The sequence below is a fragment of the Rhynchophorus ferrugineus genome, unplaced genomic scaffold, assembly GCF_030347505.1.
Source record: "Rhynchophorus ferrugineus isolate W39M unplaced genomic scaffold, kcgeb_rfMv2 rfM2, whole genome shotgun sequence".
Classification (NCBI taxonomy): domain Eukaryota; kingdom Metazoa; phylum Arthropoda; class Insecta; order Coleoptera; family Curculionidae; genus Rhynchophorus; species Rhynchophorus ferrugineus.
The window spans coordinates 81029995-81045483 of record NW_027472581.1 but is presented as its reverse complement, the minus strand read 5'-3'; the positions used below and the strand labels follow the sequence as shown (position 1 = coordinate 81045483).

The 15489-nt window shown below is 33.7% G+C and overlaps 1 protein-coding gene across 1 annotated transcript in view; it reads left to right on the top strand.

Annotated features, from left to right (window-relative positions):
• fid (class I SAM-dependent methyltransferase fire dancer) overlaps nt 1-15130 on the top strand; it is a 46796-nt gene extending 31666 nt beyond the window's left edge. The window contains exons 11-19 of the mRNA XM_076396475.1: nt 26-320; nt 1761-1956; nt 3873-4105; nt 4162-4372; nt 5267-5399; nt 5835-6006; nt 6061-6583; nt 8550-8829; nt 14852-15130. Coding sequence (XP_076252590.1) covers nt 26-320; nt 1761-1956; nt 3873-4105; nt 4162-4372; nt 5267-5399; nt 5835-6006; nt 6061-6583; nt 8550-8829; nt 14852-14990 — 2182 coding nt within the window. The 3' untranslated portion in view covers nt 14991-15130. The remainder of the gene's footprint in view (nt 1-25; nt 321-1760; nt 1957-3872; nt 4106-4161; nt 4373-5266; nt 5400-5834; nt 6007-6060; nt 6584-8549; nt 8830-14851) is intronic.
• The last annotated feature ends 359 nt before the right edge of the window (nt 15131-15489 follow it).

The window sequence follows — 15489 nt, the reverse complement described above, 5'->3', positions numbered from 1 at the left end:
TTAACTTTATTTGGTACGATTTCAGACGGCATTCAAAAGAGGACGGGTCCGATTCCTCCAAAGACAGCAGCCTTCAATCGGACACCAGCGTGGACTCGGAGGATTCTTTCGCATCTGTCATCTTCGTGCCCAAGTCGGATCCGATGTCGCCGATTGGGGGAACTTCATCAGCTGGTCCCGCGTCGCCCTTACTGAAAGGGGGATGTCAATCCGCACCTCAATCGCCGCGGATCAAACAATCGAGTTGTCCCACCAGTCCTAGAATCAAGCAAGCATCTATGGGTGTTCACTCTCTAACCAAGCAGTTTAGCTCACCTAAGGTATATTATTTATAGTTTATTCAATATACGTGCCCGATCCATCAGCAATAAATTATTATTTGATTTTCTTGTCTTAAATAACTTGTTCTCCAGAATACTATTCATACAGAGCAAATAATCTATTATGTAGTAATTATTAAGTGCAATATTTAGATCCAATTGTTTTAAATATGGAACTATTAGGAAAATTTAGAAAAAAAGACTGAATGGGTTGATAGAATGATTAAAATGAATCGAAGTAGTTGTAATACAGAAATAATTTGTAGTGAGTGAAGTGAACAAAAACCTATAGTCAAGCAAAATGAATCCTCAAGAGGACGTGACCGAAAATATAAAACTTCCTCCTTTCCGAACATATAAGCCAAGATTGTAAATGGAAGGTAGAAGGATGAATGTACATGTTTTTTCTGAATACAATCATAAAAGAAAAAACAAAATTCCACTACTTAATGCACAAATTGGTGATAAAATAATTTAAAAGTTCGGACGCTATCACTACACCGATTACTTAGACCGATTAGAGTGTCAAGTGCCGTATTAGTCGCGCTATATAACATGTATATGTAAATACGTAAACCTACATGAAGGAGAAAAATAACGAGTGAAATATAATTAGCTATGCGGTATTTTTTAGAATTGCTATTTGATAGTAGCACTGAAATTATATTAAAAGTAGATCATTTTTGGTTAAATAGTGTTATGTATAAATTATGATCTGTCTGATCAGATTTGGGTTGAATTATTTTTGATATTTTGGAACTCTTCCAAATGGATATAAAGCAGAGATTATTAGATGTAACAAATTAACGCAAAACTGATTGGATGTTATTAACAACATAAACTTCAAGATCAAGATATCGAATCATAATTCGAATCATCACATATTTTTTATTTTCTAATATTCCAGTTTTGGGCCGAGTAAGCATCACTTATAGGAAACGTTCATTTAGTTTCTTTAATTTGAACTAATTTGTTTATGAGATACTTCTATTATTTTTAGAAACACACGATAAAGCTGACATAAGCGCAACAATGTATCCAGAGTTGTTTCAAAAGCTTAAAAAGCGGTAAACGAAGCAAATTGAATGTTTAAGTTGAACCTCAAATTGGTTCGTTGAATTCAAAGCGTTGAATAGAAACTGTCGCTAAAGAAGCAAAATACGATTAAGTGATTTTGCAACATGAGAGTGTTCGATGAATTTTGATAAAACCTAAAGAGTCATATTCACCAGATATTGCCCCTTTCACTATCTAGCTGAACAAAGTCTTACTTTGCCGCCAAAAACTGTATCGATATACTTAAAAGTTTCGGAAAAGTTGTATCAAACGATAGACAATAGTTTGAAGAAAATATACTGTACAAATTTCTCTGAAGAAAGCTTCAAAGTTGTGCTTAAATATCATCAATTCCACGCTATCAATTAATAATATCATTTTCAGCCCTCTACGGAACTTCTTTCTACTACTGCAGCAGTGTTCTTCCCATCTGACGAAAAGGAATCTATCCCTAAGTCAGATCTATTACCCGTAAAACATATTACAAGAAAAGAAAGCAACAAAACTCTAGCTCAGAAATACTCGGTACCCCAGATTCCAAAATTTAGAAGAACTAGCCTTAATACCCCTACATTAAATGGTAAGTTGATCATAATCGTTTATTATAGGTGATTATAGGTAGTTCAATAAGTTTTGTCGCTCGATAAGGAAAATACAAATCTAAGGTTTGAAATTAAGGTTCAGTGGTCTTCGTAAATTTATAGATTCTATCTGTGAACCAATAGTCCTGACAAATGTTGAAACAAGCTTGGTTGCTCTAATTATTTTCTTGATTATTACCCAGATTTTCTTGTATTAAATATCAGTTACCTTAATCCCCCAGTTTTCCTTTGATGATCTTTTACATTACATTATTTTTACACCATTCTCCATATCATAGCTTCGATAGAATAGCTTCTCAAGTTTATGTGTTGTCATATTGCAACACTCTACGATTGAGCACCTAGAATTGAACTTTAGTGGTCGTACACCCTGAACTGCAAACCACTCTCCAAAATCCAATGTTAGTCCAATACCTTAAATTGTGATGCTTGGGAATCTATCGACTAGAGAGGTTTTTGAAAACATGAATGTTTCCTCATTGCAATAATTCAGGGCTGGAGGCTTTGAACATTATATATAACATTGTTTATTATAGGTAGTTCAGTAAGTTTTGTCCCTCGATAAGAAAAATACAAATCTAAAGTTTGAAATTAAGGTTCAGCGGTCTTCGTAAATTTATATATTCTATCTGTGAACCAATAATTCTGACAAATGTTGAAACACGTCTTGGTGCTCTAATTATTTTTTTCTTCCGATTTTCTTCTTCTTTCTAACCCAGATTTTCTTGTGCCAAATATCATTTCCCTTTATTCCCCAGTTTTCCTTTGATGATCTTTTACATTGCACTGTTTTTACTCCAATCTGCATATCATAGCTTTGATAGAATGGCTTCTCAAGTTTATTATGTGTGGTCATATTGCAGCACTCTACGATTGAGCAAGTAGAATTGAACTTTAGTGGTCGTACACCCTAAACTGCAAACCGCTCTACAAAATCCAATGTTGTTCTAATAGCTTAAATTGTGATGCTTGGGAATCTATCGACTAGAGAGGTTTTTGAAAACATGAATGTTTCCTCATTGCAATAGTTAATACTATGCTGGAGGCTTTGAACATCTTCAATCTGCTTTTGTAGCTCGAACTGCGATATTATTACCAGAATTCCAATTAACTATGATAAAAATGCTTTGAGTAATTGGGGAATGATTTCCAATCCGATATTAACCTGTTTCTTTTTTTAATAACCAAGTCATCAATATTATCAATCGTTCTGAAATGTTGAATTTTTTTTCTAATATATAATTTACGCAAAAGATTGTTTTGATTCCAAGAAACTGATGCTATGATGTCTTCTTAGCTGATTTCTGGATCTTAACTAATATCGGAATATAGAATATACTCCTGTTTTTAGTTAGAGAACTTTTGAACCAGAGTTCTAATCCAAAGCTCAAAGTTATTTTAATTTTTTTCAAAAACAAATCAAATTCTAGTGTTTAGTTCTATTGTACACGCTATTATGAAACGCAAAACTTTAAATAATTATATTAGTGATCCAATATTTAACAGAAACCATTCAGTCAATATTTTATCGAGCACAAGAATTACTGAACAAATTGTATAGATAATGTGTTTTCCTACCTATATATATTGGGAAACCTCTTCGATAGCTCTTGATTGGAACTGTCATGATACACGAAGTGGCCTCACTATCGTCCTCTTGTAAACGCCTTGGTTACTCATAATTGAACGTCCGTTAGAAGTTCTAAGAAACTTATTTCATCAATGGATGTATAAAGGTCCTCATACGTATTAAAAAATGTCACAAAAGAAGGGTACGCCCGTACGTAAACATGTACTTACAAAAAGTGACGAACAATGACCGTCGGTCCATTTAAACAAAAATTATCACTAATCAAAGATCGGTGGTGTAAAAGAAATATTATCAACTTTTCAGATAATCACACATCTTCTGTCTCATCGAATATAACAGTGACCAATATAGTCGTATCAGACACCAGTCGACTGAGCCCGGAAAAGAATACCATCGACTGCGTGATTCACGATGACGCTCGCAATGAGAAACTGAAGAAGATTCGCGAGATGTTGGCTCAGAAACCCGGTTTTGGTATGAAGACCACCAGAAACAACTGCCCGATCGTTAGGAAGATATCAGGGCCAGATGGAAAGGTGAGTGATAACTAATAGTTACTGTTCAACGACTCAAAGGGAAACGTTTGTTTAAGGAGGAAGCCATAGCGAAACCGATTCCCAAGTTGTTGAAATTGGAGATCTTCAATCCGGAAGAAGATGATGATAGCGATTCCAGTTGTGTGTCGTCGCCTGACTCGGTGGATAGCGTGGTCAGCATTAAATCTACAAGTAAGAGTTCATCACCACCATGTAATACCAGCAGAGGCAGGTTCTATTTTCCAGAAACCAAATCAAACAAAGAAGGTGAGTTATGATGTATTAATTATTGAATTCAATTGAAGGAAGAAATAGCTATCTGTTCTTTTACGTCAATCCTTCGATATAGTTGGGGTATCTTACCAATTTATATTTTAATATTTTATATTATGTACTAAATATGTGGTATTTGTGAATAATATTATTATTTTAGATTTTTTTTATATACAGGTCAATATATATAATATGTATAAAGACTGTGTATTAATTTATAAAACTATTATTGGTGCGAAAATTCCATTTTTCAATCTAATATTCAGTGCTGTCTACCTTCACACCAATTTTGTGGCAATTTTCAATATCAATTGAATTATTTGTAGAGAATATGTTAAAACCAAGATGTTTTGGTGATGATGATAACATTTTGCATTAAAAGAAGAGGAACCACGTAATTGCAACTAAGACTATAGTTAGATTCTTCAGAACTCTTATTTTGCCAATTCTTTTGTATTCAATTGTTTTGTATATGCTTCAACATTATATATTATTAATACACAGTTAAAAAATAAATTCACGATGGCAGATTACAATGGTTCGAAAAAGGTTTTTGGATGAAGATTTTCTAACATATTTTTGCATGGTTAGTCTCGTTCACCTTTATAATATACTAAAAATAAGTTAGTGTAAAAATTCAAGTTAGTAAGTTCAAGGAATTGTTACCTTATCAAAAATTAATAATTTAATTCAAATTCCTTAATAGTATTCAATTTGTCTTCATCTGTTCTGTTTACACTCTTGAATAGAGAATATTGGTCATAAATTTGGTTTCTTGTTGGTTAATGATTAAACATCGTTTAGTACTGATCCCATTAATGATTTCTTATTTATGTATTTATTGGATTGCTCTATTACTTTTGGTTTTATTGATTTGGTATTTTATAGGTATGAGCTTACTTGAAGCAGCTGCCAATGTAGCTAACACCTTGGACGAGGCCGTGGAAAAAGTTATAAAATCCAACACAAAATGCAAAAGAAAATTACCCACGGCAGATGTATTTTCCATTATACAGAGAAGGTAAGTTTTTGTAAAATAAATGTTCGTTGGTTTTAATTAGTTATTGTTTCATGATTATGATGATTATTAATTATTAATTAATAACATATTGTTGGTTGGTGGAAATTCCTTTTAAGTATTAAGGTTTTGTCAATTTCTGTGGCAACTTCTATTGGAGAAATCAGATTTACATCTAAATCAGGCAAATAAACTAGATTTATACTTATTTTAGATTCTGTATCATTAAGTTGGAAAATAATACGATAATAATTAACAAATTACTTAAAAGCTATTATTTTTTGAGACATAGATATCAGTGATCAAAATACATGCAAAAACCTAATAATAACGAAGGTTAATATAATTATGAAAAGACTCCAATAACATAAGATGATGCGGTCAACTTAATTAGCACCTTTTGAAATATATTCTTATGGTATGCAACACTTATTGTAGATTTTCACCTGACACCATGCCGCTGTTGGATGAAAACGGTGAAAATGGCGATATCGACGGGTCCAGAAGATCGAGCAACACCTGGAACGAGGAGTGTCACAAACATCTGACCGCTTTCGCGGACAAACTCAGCGAGAAATTGATGCGCGAGATCGACGACTATCAGCTGACGGTAAGTTCAGTTAATTCCCGCAACCATATCATCAAAAATTAGTAATTTCTACAGATGGACAGCATCGATGACCCCTACATTCATCGTCTCAGCGCTGAACTCCAGGACCTGTCCAAGCTGAGCGCGGAGATCAAAAAACAGAACGAGTACCTCACCAGGTTATCCAAGAGAACCTCCTACGCGCAAAAGTTCAAGTCCAAACTGTGTTCCAAGTGCAGGAAGTACACGGAGTGTAGCTGCAAACCGTTTCACAGCAGGACTAAGTACTCGCGGATGAAGAACGACGTCGATTCGATGACGCCGGTCGGTGGGGACGTGGTAAATGGTGCGCACAATAAAAATGGCGTGACTAAAACGGATAATTCTTCGAGTGTAAATAGTGTTAAGTTGATGAGTAGCTTGGGACGGAAGAACGACGGTTTCTTGGGCGGGTTAGATTGTGGCCAAGCTGATAAGAAACCCCAGACCGTGCTGGAAGAGGAGGGAGAGACGATCGAATCGTTTAAGGACTCGCTGGAACACAGACCACTGATTGCTAAAGGCAACTCGACGGATTCTTGCGATTCCTCGGAGAAAGGTAACAAAAACATCTAAAAAACAAGCTTTTATTGTTCTTTACGTTAAATTTAGCACTCGAAAACATAATTTAATCCACATTTCGTAATATATTGTTATAAGTACATTTATTCTGCAAAGCATTAAAAAAACAGTTTCAAAAGAAAAATGGGTCATAGTTTCCTTTAGATTCATTTTCATATATTCATTCAGTTTTCATACTTTAAAATATAGCTAATTAGTGGCGCACATTAAAATTAGACATTCAATTAAGATAACGAGCAAATGGCAAAAAATATATATGGTCTATTCAAAATAATTTTGTACATACGTCATCTAAATTTCTGATATCAAAACGTTGCCCTCTCGCATCAACTCTTTCAGTTTCAGAGTTTCAGAGTTTTAGTCAATTTGGTTTTAACATACAACAAAGTTTTAGTTTATTTTAATATTATCGTACATATAATGCATATAGTGCCGAATGACTTAAAACTACAAGTAAGGACACAGGTATAGTAGTTTGTAGGTTAGAGTTGTTTAATTATATTTACATTTAACTCTTTTCCACACCTCCCATGAGGTAGAGTTGTATGTAGGCCACTTAATTACCAATTATATATCAAAGTAATGTTGAAGCATGTTTACCTTTTTACGTTTAGTTCCTGTTTCCTTCGATCGTGTGTTTACTGGTCATCTTAATATCATTGTATTTTTTATTTCTTCTGCTACTACCTGTATACATCATTCTTGATAAAAATAATCAGTGAATTCTACCTAATGCATTTACCATATCTACAAAACAGTTATTATTCATCATATCCTCATACATTCTAATCTAATGCTCATGTTTAATTCTGATCAATTAGAGTCATATCTATGCACACAAATCTTTCACGCCCTACAATACCATTTTCTACAGTTATAATCAATTAATTCTGTGCATACCTTTAGTTGGTTTCACTCTCATTACTCTGTATCAGAAATTTCCAGCATTGCACAGCATTATCAAATATCCTGAAAGATACCTTTAGTCACCGTCACTTTCCGAGTTGCTGTCCAAGTTAATCACTAAACTGTTTATCGAGTTCATCCAAATCTAAGGTGTTATGGCCAACAATGCTTTCTTCCACATATCCATAACATCTTGATAGAATATTCTTCTCGACCAGCATGTCTATGATAATAATTCGTTGCTTCCCCTATATCAAGTCGATTAGATTGAATATAGAGTAATAGGGAGGAAGTCGTAATACTATGTGACTATTTTTTTCTGCCATCAGATCTACTGTATACCTTTTTTCGGGCTTATTTCTAAAAAAAAATAAATTGCAAAAAAAACGCAAGGAAACGTTTCATTTATGTTTACCTAGTAACCATTTGAAATAGTTCAGTTTTATCATAGCCTCTCCAAAACTTAACTCATGTTTTGAAAGCAATTCCTTCATTAGAGACTTTCTTGATGCTATTGTTGGAGTTGACTGATAGTAAAATATGAATAGATTGGGTTGACAATAAAAGGAAGGGTCTGGCATTTATAAAATCAATAAAAGTCATACGTTTATCTATACTGGAGTAGATAATCCCAAGAATATCAGCTAGCAGGAAAAGAAGCTTGACTGAAAGAAAGAAATATTTATTAATAATAAAACTTAAATAAATTATCAACCATAAGTAAAATTATTAAATCATTTTATAATAAATAATATCTGTTGGTTATATTATGAAGCATATACGATTTAATACTTAATTAATAATTAAATTAATTAACTATAAATGTTAGTCGCTTTTTTCAACGTTTTAAAATATTCTCTACTATATACCGAGCGACCCAAGATACACATTATAAATTTTGTTTCATAATGAAACTGATTTAGATCTATTGATACTTTAATTGAAAAAAAATTCAATAAAAATTTCAATTCCAATATCAATTATTACAATAATTCAAAATTAAAACCCGAAGAATGACTGAAAAATGAAACTGTTAGTTTCAGGAAGCAGTAGTAATTCAATAATTTCAAGCGGAGCTACGTCAATCAATTTCGGAGGACCGTCGGTGGCATCGTCTGTAGGCGACCTCTCCCTGGACTCCAAGGACAGCGTTAGCGAGGCGGGCAGTACCGCTTCTCTGATTTCGTTGGAATCACGCCACAAGAACAGACTGGAGGTCATGGATACGTTGAAACGAAAAGATCACTCAGCTTTAAGCGATATATCTCAAGATTCTCTGCCTTCTGATGATATTGGAGGTGAAATTACTTATCACAGGTGAATGAAATCACTTTTCATTATTTTTATTAAGGCATTTAGTTTAGAACAAGTGTTATAAAGAGTAGGGAGTCTGTGTGGTTAAAATTAATTTAAATAATTTTTAATAACCATTAGTTTTTATCACTACATAGTATAAAACAAAGTCGCCTTTTCTGTCCCTATATCCCAATGTGCGCTTAAATCTTTAAAACTACGCAACGGATTTTGATGCGGTTTTTTTCAATACATAGAGTGATTCAAGAGGAAGGTTTATATGTATAATACATGCATAATATACTAAGGCAACATTGCTAATTTTAGAGGTTTCTAACGTGATGTCGTAAATTAACCTATTTTTTTAGGCTTATTTAGCAATTAGCAAAAACGCTGCCTAACCCTACGAGTTAGATCAAATTAATGTACTACAGTATTGTACACCATAAAAAGGTCTACAAAAAAGTCCGCGATGGTATATGTTTATCTTTTAGGGATAACCCACATTAACCATTTTTATTGTTTACTTTTTACGTGAGAAAATGGCTTATTTACGAAGCTATTTTAAGCAATACGGCATTAATCCTTATCGAATTAAGTACCTTAAATACAGTATGCAATTAATATAGAACAATATGGTTCCTTACAGCATGTAAATTAAACAAATATTTTCGGAGATATTACAAATTTAAAATTTGCGTTTAAAAATGTGTAATGTAATAAAAATTGTATGAATTTAGATATTCCAAAGATAGCAGGAAATCTTCATAGTAAGTATAGGGGAAGAGGAATTGTTTTACTCCAAATTTAATGCGTGCAGGCCAAGGGCAGTAATGAATGAACCAAAAATACTGGATCGATTTTAATCATGTTTTCATTGAGTGACATAGGCATATATATTTTATGCCCGTGCAAAGTCGGAGCGGGCCGCTATGTTTTTATATACAACGTTCATATTTTTTCTGTAGTGTATTTAATTTAGTATCAGCATTGCACCCGTGCGAAGCCGGGGCGGGTCGCTAGTAAATACTAAATATATATGCACCTGGAATGGAATTCAGTTATGGGTCTGTTCTGTTAGAAGTAACAACATAATATATTTCAGAATAAAGTTCTGAAAGGTATTGTGGGTGCACCTAGAGGATCAATTACTTACACCGAGAAGCTCAGATTCCAACTGTAATAAAGGAAACTAAGAGATTCTCAACAAGACATGGGGATATACTCCACTCCCATGAAACGTAGCCTCAAGAGAACCAAACGGAGTGATCTGGTGTGATTTTATAGTGAAGTGTACTAAATGGTAAAAACTCTGAGAAGTGCTACTAGCTTTCATTTTATTAGAGACTAAGTAAAGACCAACTCGTAATAATATATTAAAAAACTAGCGACCCGCCCAGGCTTCGCACGGGTGCAAGCTGATACTAAATTAAATACACTACAGAAAAAATATGAACGTTGTATATAAAAACATAGCGGCCCGCTCCGACTTTGCACGGGCATAAAATATATATGCCTATGTCACTCAATGAAAACATGATTAAAATCGATCCAGTATTTTTGGTTCATTCATTACTGCCCTTGGCCTGCACGCATTAAATTTGGAGTAAAACAATTCCTCTTCCCCTATACTTACTATGAAGATTTCCTGCTATCTTTGGAATATCTAAATTCATACAATTTTTATTACATTACACATTTTTAAACGCAAATTTTAAATTTGTAATATCTCCGAAAATATTTGTTTAATTTACATGCTGTAAAGAACCATATTGATCTATATTAATTGCACACTGTATTTAAGGTACTTAGTTCGATAAGGATTAATGCCGTATTGCTTAAAATAGCTTCGTAAATAAGCCATTTTCTCACGTAAAAAGTAAACAATAAAAATGGTTAATGTGGGTTATCCCTAAAAGATAAACATATACCTTCGGGGACTTTTTTGTAGACCTTTTTATGGTGTACAATACTGTAGTACATTAATTTGATCTAACTCGTAGGGTTAGGCAGCGTTTTTGCTAATTGCTAAATAAGCCTAAAAAATAGGTTAATTTACGACATCACGTTAGAAACCTCTAAAATTAGCAATGTTGCCTTAGTATATTATGCATGTATTATACATATAAACCTTCCTCTTGAATCACTCTATCTATTGAAAAAAACCGCATCAAAATCCGTTGCGTAGTTTTAAAGATTTAAGCGCACATAGGGATATAGGGACAGAAAAGGCGATTTTGTTTTATACTATGTAGTGACTTGTACAGAGTAACTTATCGTACGGATAATTTAGGTTTTCTTCCTAGGTTTGTGGTACACCGACTTTTGTTTCTTTCATTATTTTAGCTTCTTATTGCCATTAGGGTTTCAATAATCCGTTCGGTGAATAATAATTATTTCCTGTGATAATTATTATTTATATAACATGTAAAATATAACTTCAGTATGTAATGATCTCCTGTCTAAAATATCTTATTCTAAATCTTGCTTTAAGGTCTACATATTCATTAGTCCGTTAGTCAGATTAGATGGCAGTAAAAGTTTTAGTTTACGCATTTCAATGTTATCATTCCCATTTAGTTCACTGGCAAGTACATTGGGGTTCACTGATGCTCTATCGAAAGTCTTAACACTTACACGTTGGACCATACTAAAAGATCAATTGAAAAGTCTCCGGCCTACCATAGTAAAACACATTTTTTTGGCAAAATATTTTTTTTTTATTCAGCATAATTCCTTTCAACACTGATTATAGCGACCCTCCAAATTTTCGATACCATCTTTGTAGTACAATTTGTCCTTTGCTTCACAATAGACCTCAGCATTCTTTTGAGACCTGAGAACACGAAATAGTCACTGGGGGCCAGATCTGGAGAATACGGTGGATGAGGAAGCAATTCGAAGCCCAATTCATGGATTTTTGCCATCGTTCCATATTGTCCTTCAAACGGTCCAATAATGCTATGTAATAGTCTCTGTTGATGGTCTTTCCTTTTCTAAGGTAGTAAATGAAAATTATTCCATGTGCATCCCAAAATACATACGCCATAAACTTGCCAGTCAACTGTTGCGTTTTCCCGCGCTTTGGAGCGGGGTCATCGTGTGCAGTCCACTCGGATGACTGTCGATTGGACTTCGGAGTGAAATGATGGAGCCATGTTTCATCCATTGTCACATATCGGCGCAAAAACTCGGGTTTATTACGTTTTATCATATTCAAACACTGCTCCGAATCATCAACTCGTCGTTGTTTTTGGTCAAAAGTGAGCTTGCGCGGCACCTACTTTACACAGAGCTTTCTCAGTTCAGTTGATATCTTTAGAGTATCTATTATATTATCTATTATATTATATTATCTGCTATTTCACTCAATTTCAATTTACCTCTTTTGGGCGTCCACTGCGTTCACCTTCTTCGGTGCTCATTTCACCACGTCTAAACTTCGTTAATATCCGTTAAATTTTAGTTTTAGTTTATATTATTTTAGTTTATATTCGTTAAATACCAATCGTTGATTTACCTGGGGTAGTGTTCGGAAGGCATCAAGCCAAGTTTTTGCTTCAACTGTATTTCTTCCCTTCAAAAAGCAATATTTTATCAACACGCAAAATTCCTTTTTATCCATTTTTTTCACAATAACAAAAGTTGCTTCACTCAAAATGCTATAATTCACAAACTAATGATCCGACACCTGTCAAATTTATAGGCACATCTTTTGAGGGTTAGGGCTAACTAAAAAACGTATAGATTTAATTCTAGTAGCGCCATCTATGTGTCAGGCCAGGGACTTTTCAATGACATGTTAGTAATGAATTTTAGAGGGACATAACTTCATTAGAAAAGTAGTGCGGAGCATCGACAATGACAAGCAACAGTTTGTTTTGGAATAGTGGTATGATGGCTATATGAGACTTGTTAGAAGTACATCATATTTAGATTCGGTAAAGACTAAATGGACTATATTTTGGTATTTATGTTTTTCTTATTTAATTCCTTCATCGGTGCTCGGATTCAAGTGCTCATGGTGGAATGTTAGTATTATGACTATTTAAAAGCTAATTGTCTTAACGTTGTATCAATTTGTGATGCTTTTAGTAGATGATGGATGTATTTAATTACTTCTATCTCATAAACAGGTAGTTACAGAGTTATATGGGTGGTAACTTGGGAATGTTTTTTCTTGACTTAGTTTCATATCTGTCTCAATTTTTTAGCTTTTTTAATTTTTTAGCCATTAATACTGGAGAGGTTTCGGACAATGAGTTATTTGAGCTTTTTCATACGTTTTTTGTTTGTTTAAGACTGTAGTCAATTTTTGTATGTGTTATTGACGATTTATCATAACTGGTGCTGCATTGAAACAGGGCTAGTCATTATTTACGCATATCTCACGCGTTTTTTAACAAATAAAAAACGACAAAAAATTGTAGTAGACTAACTGTAACTAATTTTAAATTATTGTGACTTTATTTAAAAGAGTTCAACTTATTATTTTCGAAAAAAATTACAGTTAAATAGCTGCTGCGATTAACTTGATGGTCTCATTCCCTTAATCTGGTTTTGTTTAGATCTATATGCCCAAACATTCCTTCTAATAGATTATTTTTATTAATTACATCTTACATTAGATATGCTTGGTATAATCTTAATTTACAAATTAATTTATTACTACTGTACTTGCATTAATATACTAGCAATGCATCTACGGGATTAATATATCAATTAAACTAATCTACTAAAACTACTTACACTAAACAAGTTCGTGTGGTTTGACACGCTTCAATCTTCTGATTTCTTGCGTGTTGTCCAGCAAATGCTCCCACGTTGCTATGATTTAGCAACCTTATTTCATGTTTTAAAGCGAAATCTAGCATCACTTCATGTGTCCGTTTGATTCTGAGGTTATCGTGTAGCTTTTCATTGATTACGTAACGATAAACATTGGTAATTAATCGTAAAACTTTGTTTTGGGTACTTTGCATTACTAGTTCGTTTGATCTCTTACTGCAACCCCATATTTGCACCCCATAGATCCAAATTGGCTTTATGATCATCTGATAAACCAAACACTTTAAATTTAAGTCAAGTTGAGAGTATCTTCCGACTAACCAGTACAGTTACTTGACTTTGAGTCTCATCTGATCTATTTTTTGTCTAACGTGATGTTTCCAATTTAACCTACCATCGAGATATATTCCGAGGTATTTGGTTGATTCAGCTTGAGGAATTGCTCATTCGTCAATTGATTAGATTTTGTTGTCGGCTACTTGTACTTTTTCTACAGCCTTAGACAGAGATATATCTTTTACCATGATAACTGTGTCGTTGGCAAATATTTCAAGTAGTGTTTCTTTTGTTGTTGGGATATCATCAGTACAGAGCATATATAGGAGTGATCCCTAAACACTACCCTGTGGAAATAGGTTTAAGTGTTGAGAAAAGTTATGATTCCAGCAGTCGACAGTAATTCCGCAGTAGCAGTTTGCTCATTTTGTAGATTAATCCCAAATGCCATACCCGGTCATCAGCTTGTGCGACATCCAGGAATATTGCAGGGCATATTTCTTTTCTTCGAATATCTTTTCAACAACCGCTGTTACTCTGTGCCCTTGATCGATTGTCGAGTGGTGATTTCGAAATCGAATATGGAAATCTGGTATCTGGTTCTCAAATAATTTTGATATTTATAAATTTGATAACTTTTTCTGACGGTTTGTTAGGTTTTTTAAACATTATTATTCGAGCAATCTTAAAACATTCCGGTAAATAGCGCAGTCTCAAACAGGCATTGAATTTATATGTCTACATGATTATTGCTTTTCGTGACTCTTTTAATATCCCAGGTGCATTACTCATTATTACATAATGGATAAAGAATATATAGTTGGCTAATCTAATGTAGCTTAATAAATAACAATTTTGAAAAAATTAAAAAATTCTGATATTTTTAAATATTCCTCGTATATTATAAGGTTTGACGTTAGCATTAACAAAATTCCCCTGACCTTTAGATAACCCAACATACACATAGACAAATTTGTTTCAGATATTACCACGTATTTCGCGAGGGCGAACTGGATCAGCTCATCGACAAGTACGTCGACAACCTGCACATAGTCTCGTCGACGTACGAGCACGCCAGCTGGTGTATCGTCGCCGAGAAAGTCCAGGTGTGGACCATCTGACCTAGAAGTAACAGTTCGACTACCGGCCACTGGGGCCACTCTTTTTGCACAATGTACATATTTTTAGGATATTTATAGTCCAGTTTATTGTAAATATTTGAAGCTTTATCTTCACCTCGTATACATTCACCTTATTCGTTATTGAACAATACTTTTTCGAGGTAAAAACGTCAACAATTAATAGCTTTCAAAACGTTCGTTAGGTTATGTTCGTAGAGTAATAAAGAGACAACTCAATAGGGGTCTCTGGAGAAAACATTCGGTACATAATTTCGGAGTCCACTAACTAGATGGTGCTGCGATCGCTACTCGAAGAATTGAATTGGTCAGTCAAACATATCACAAATTTTTTTGTTTTCTTATATTGAAAGCTTGTATTCTTCCCTGTTTATATCCTATTAACTGATTGAATTCAAAAATATCTTGTGCACCTTAACAATATTAACAATTTTATCCTGAAAATAATTGAGTATTGTACGATAAAATATATAAAAGTTAT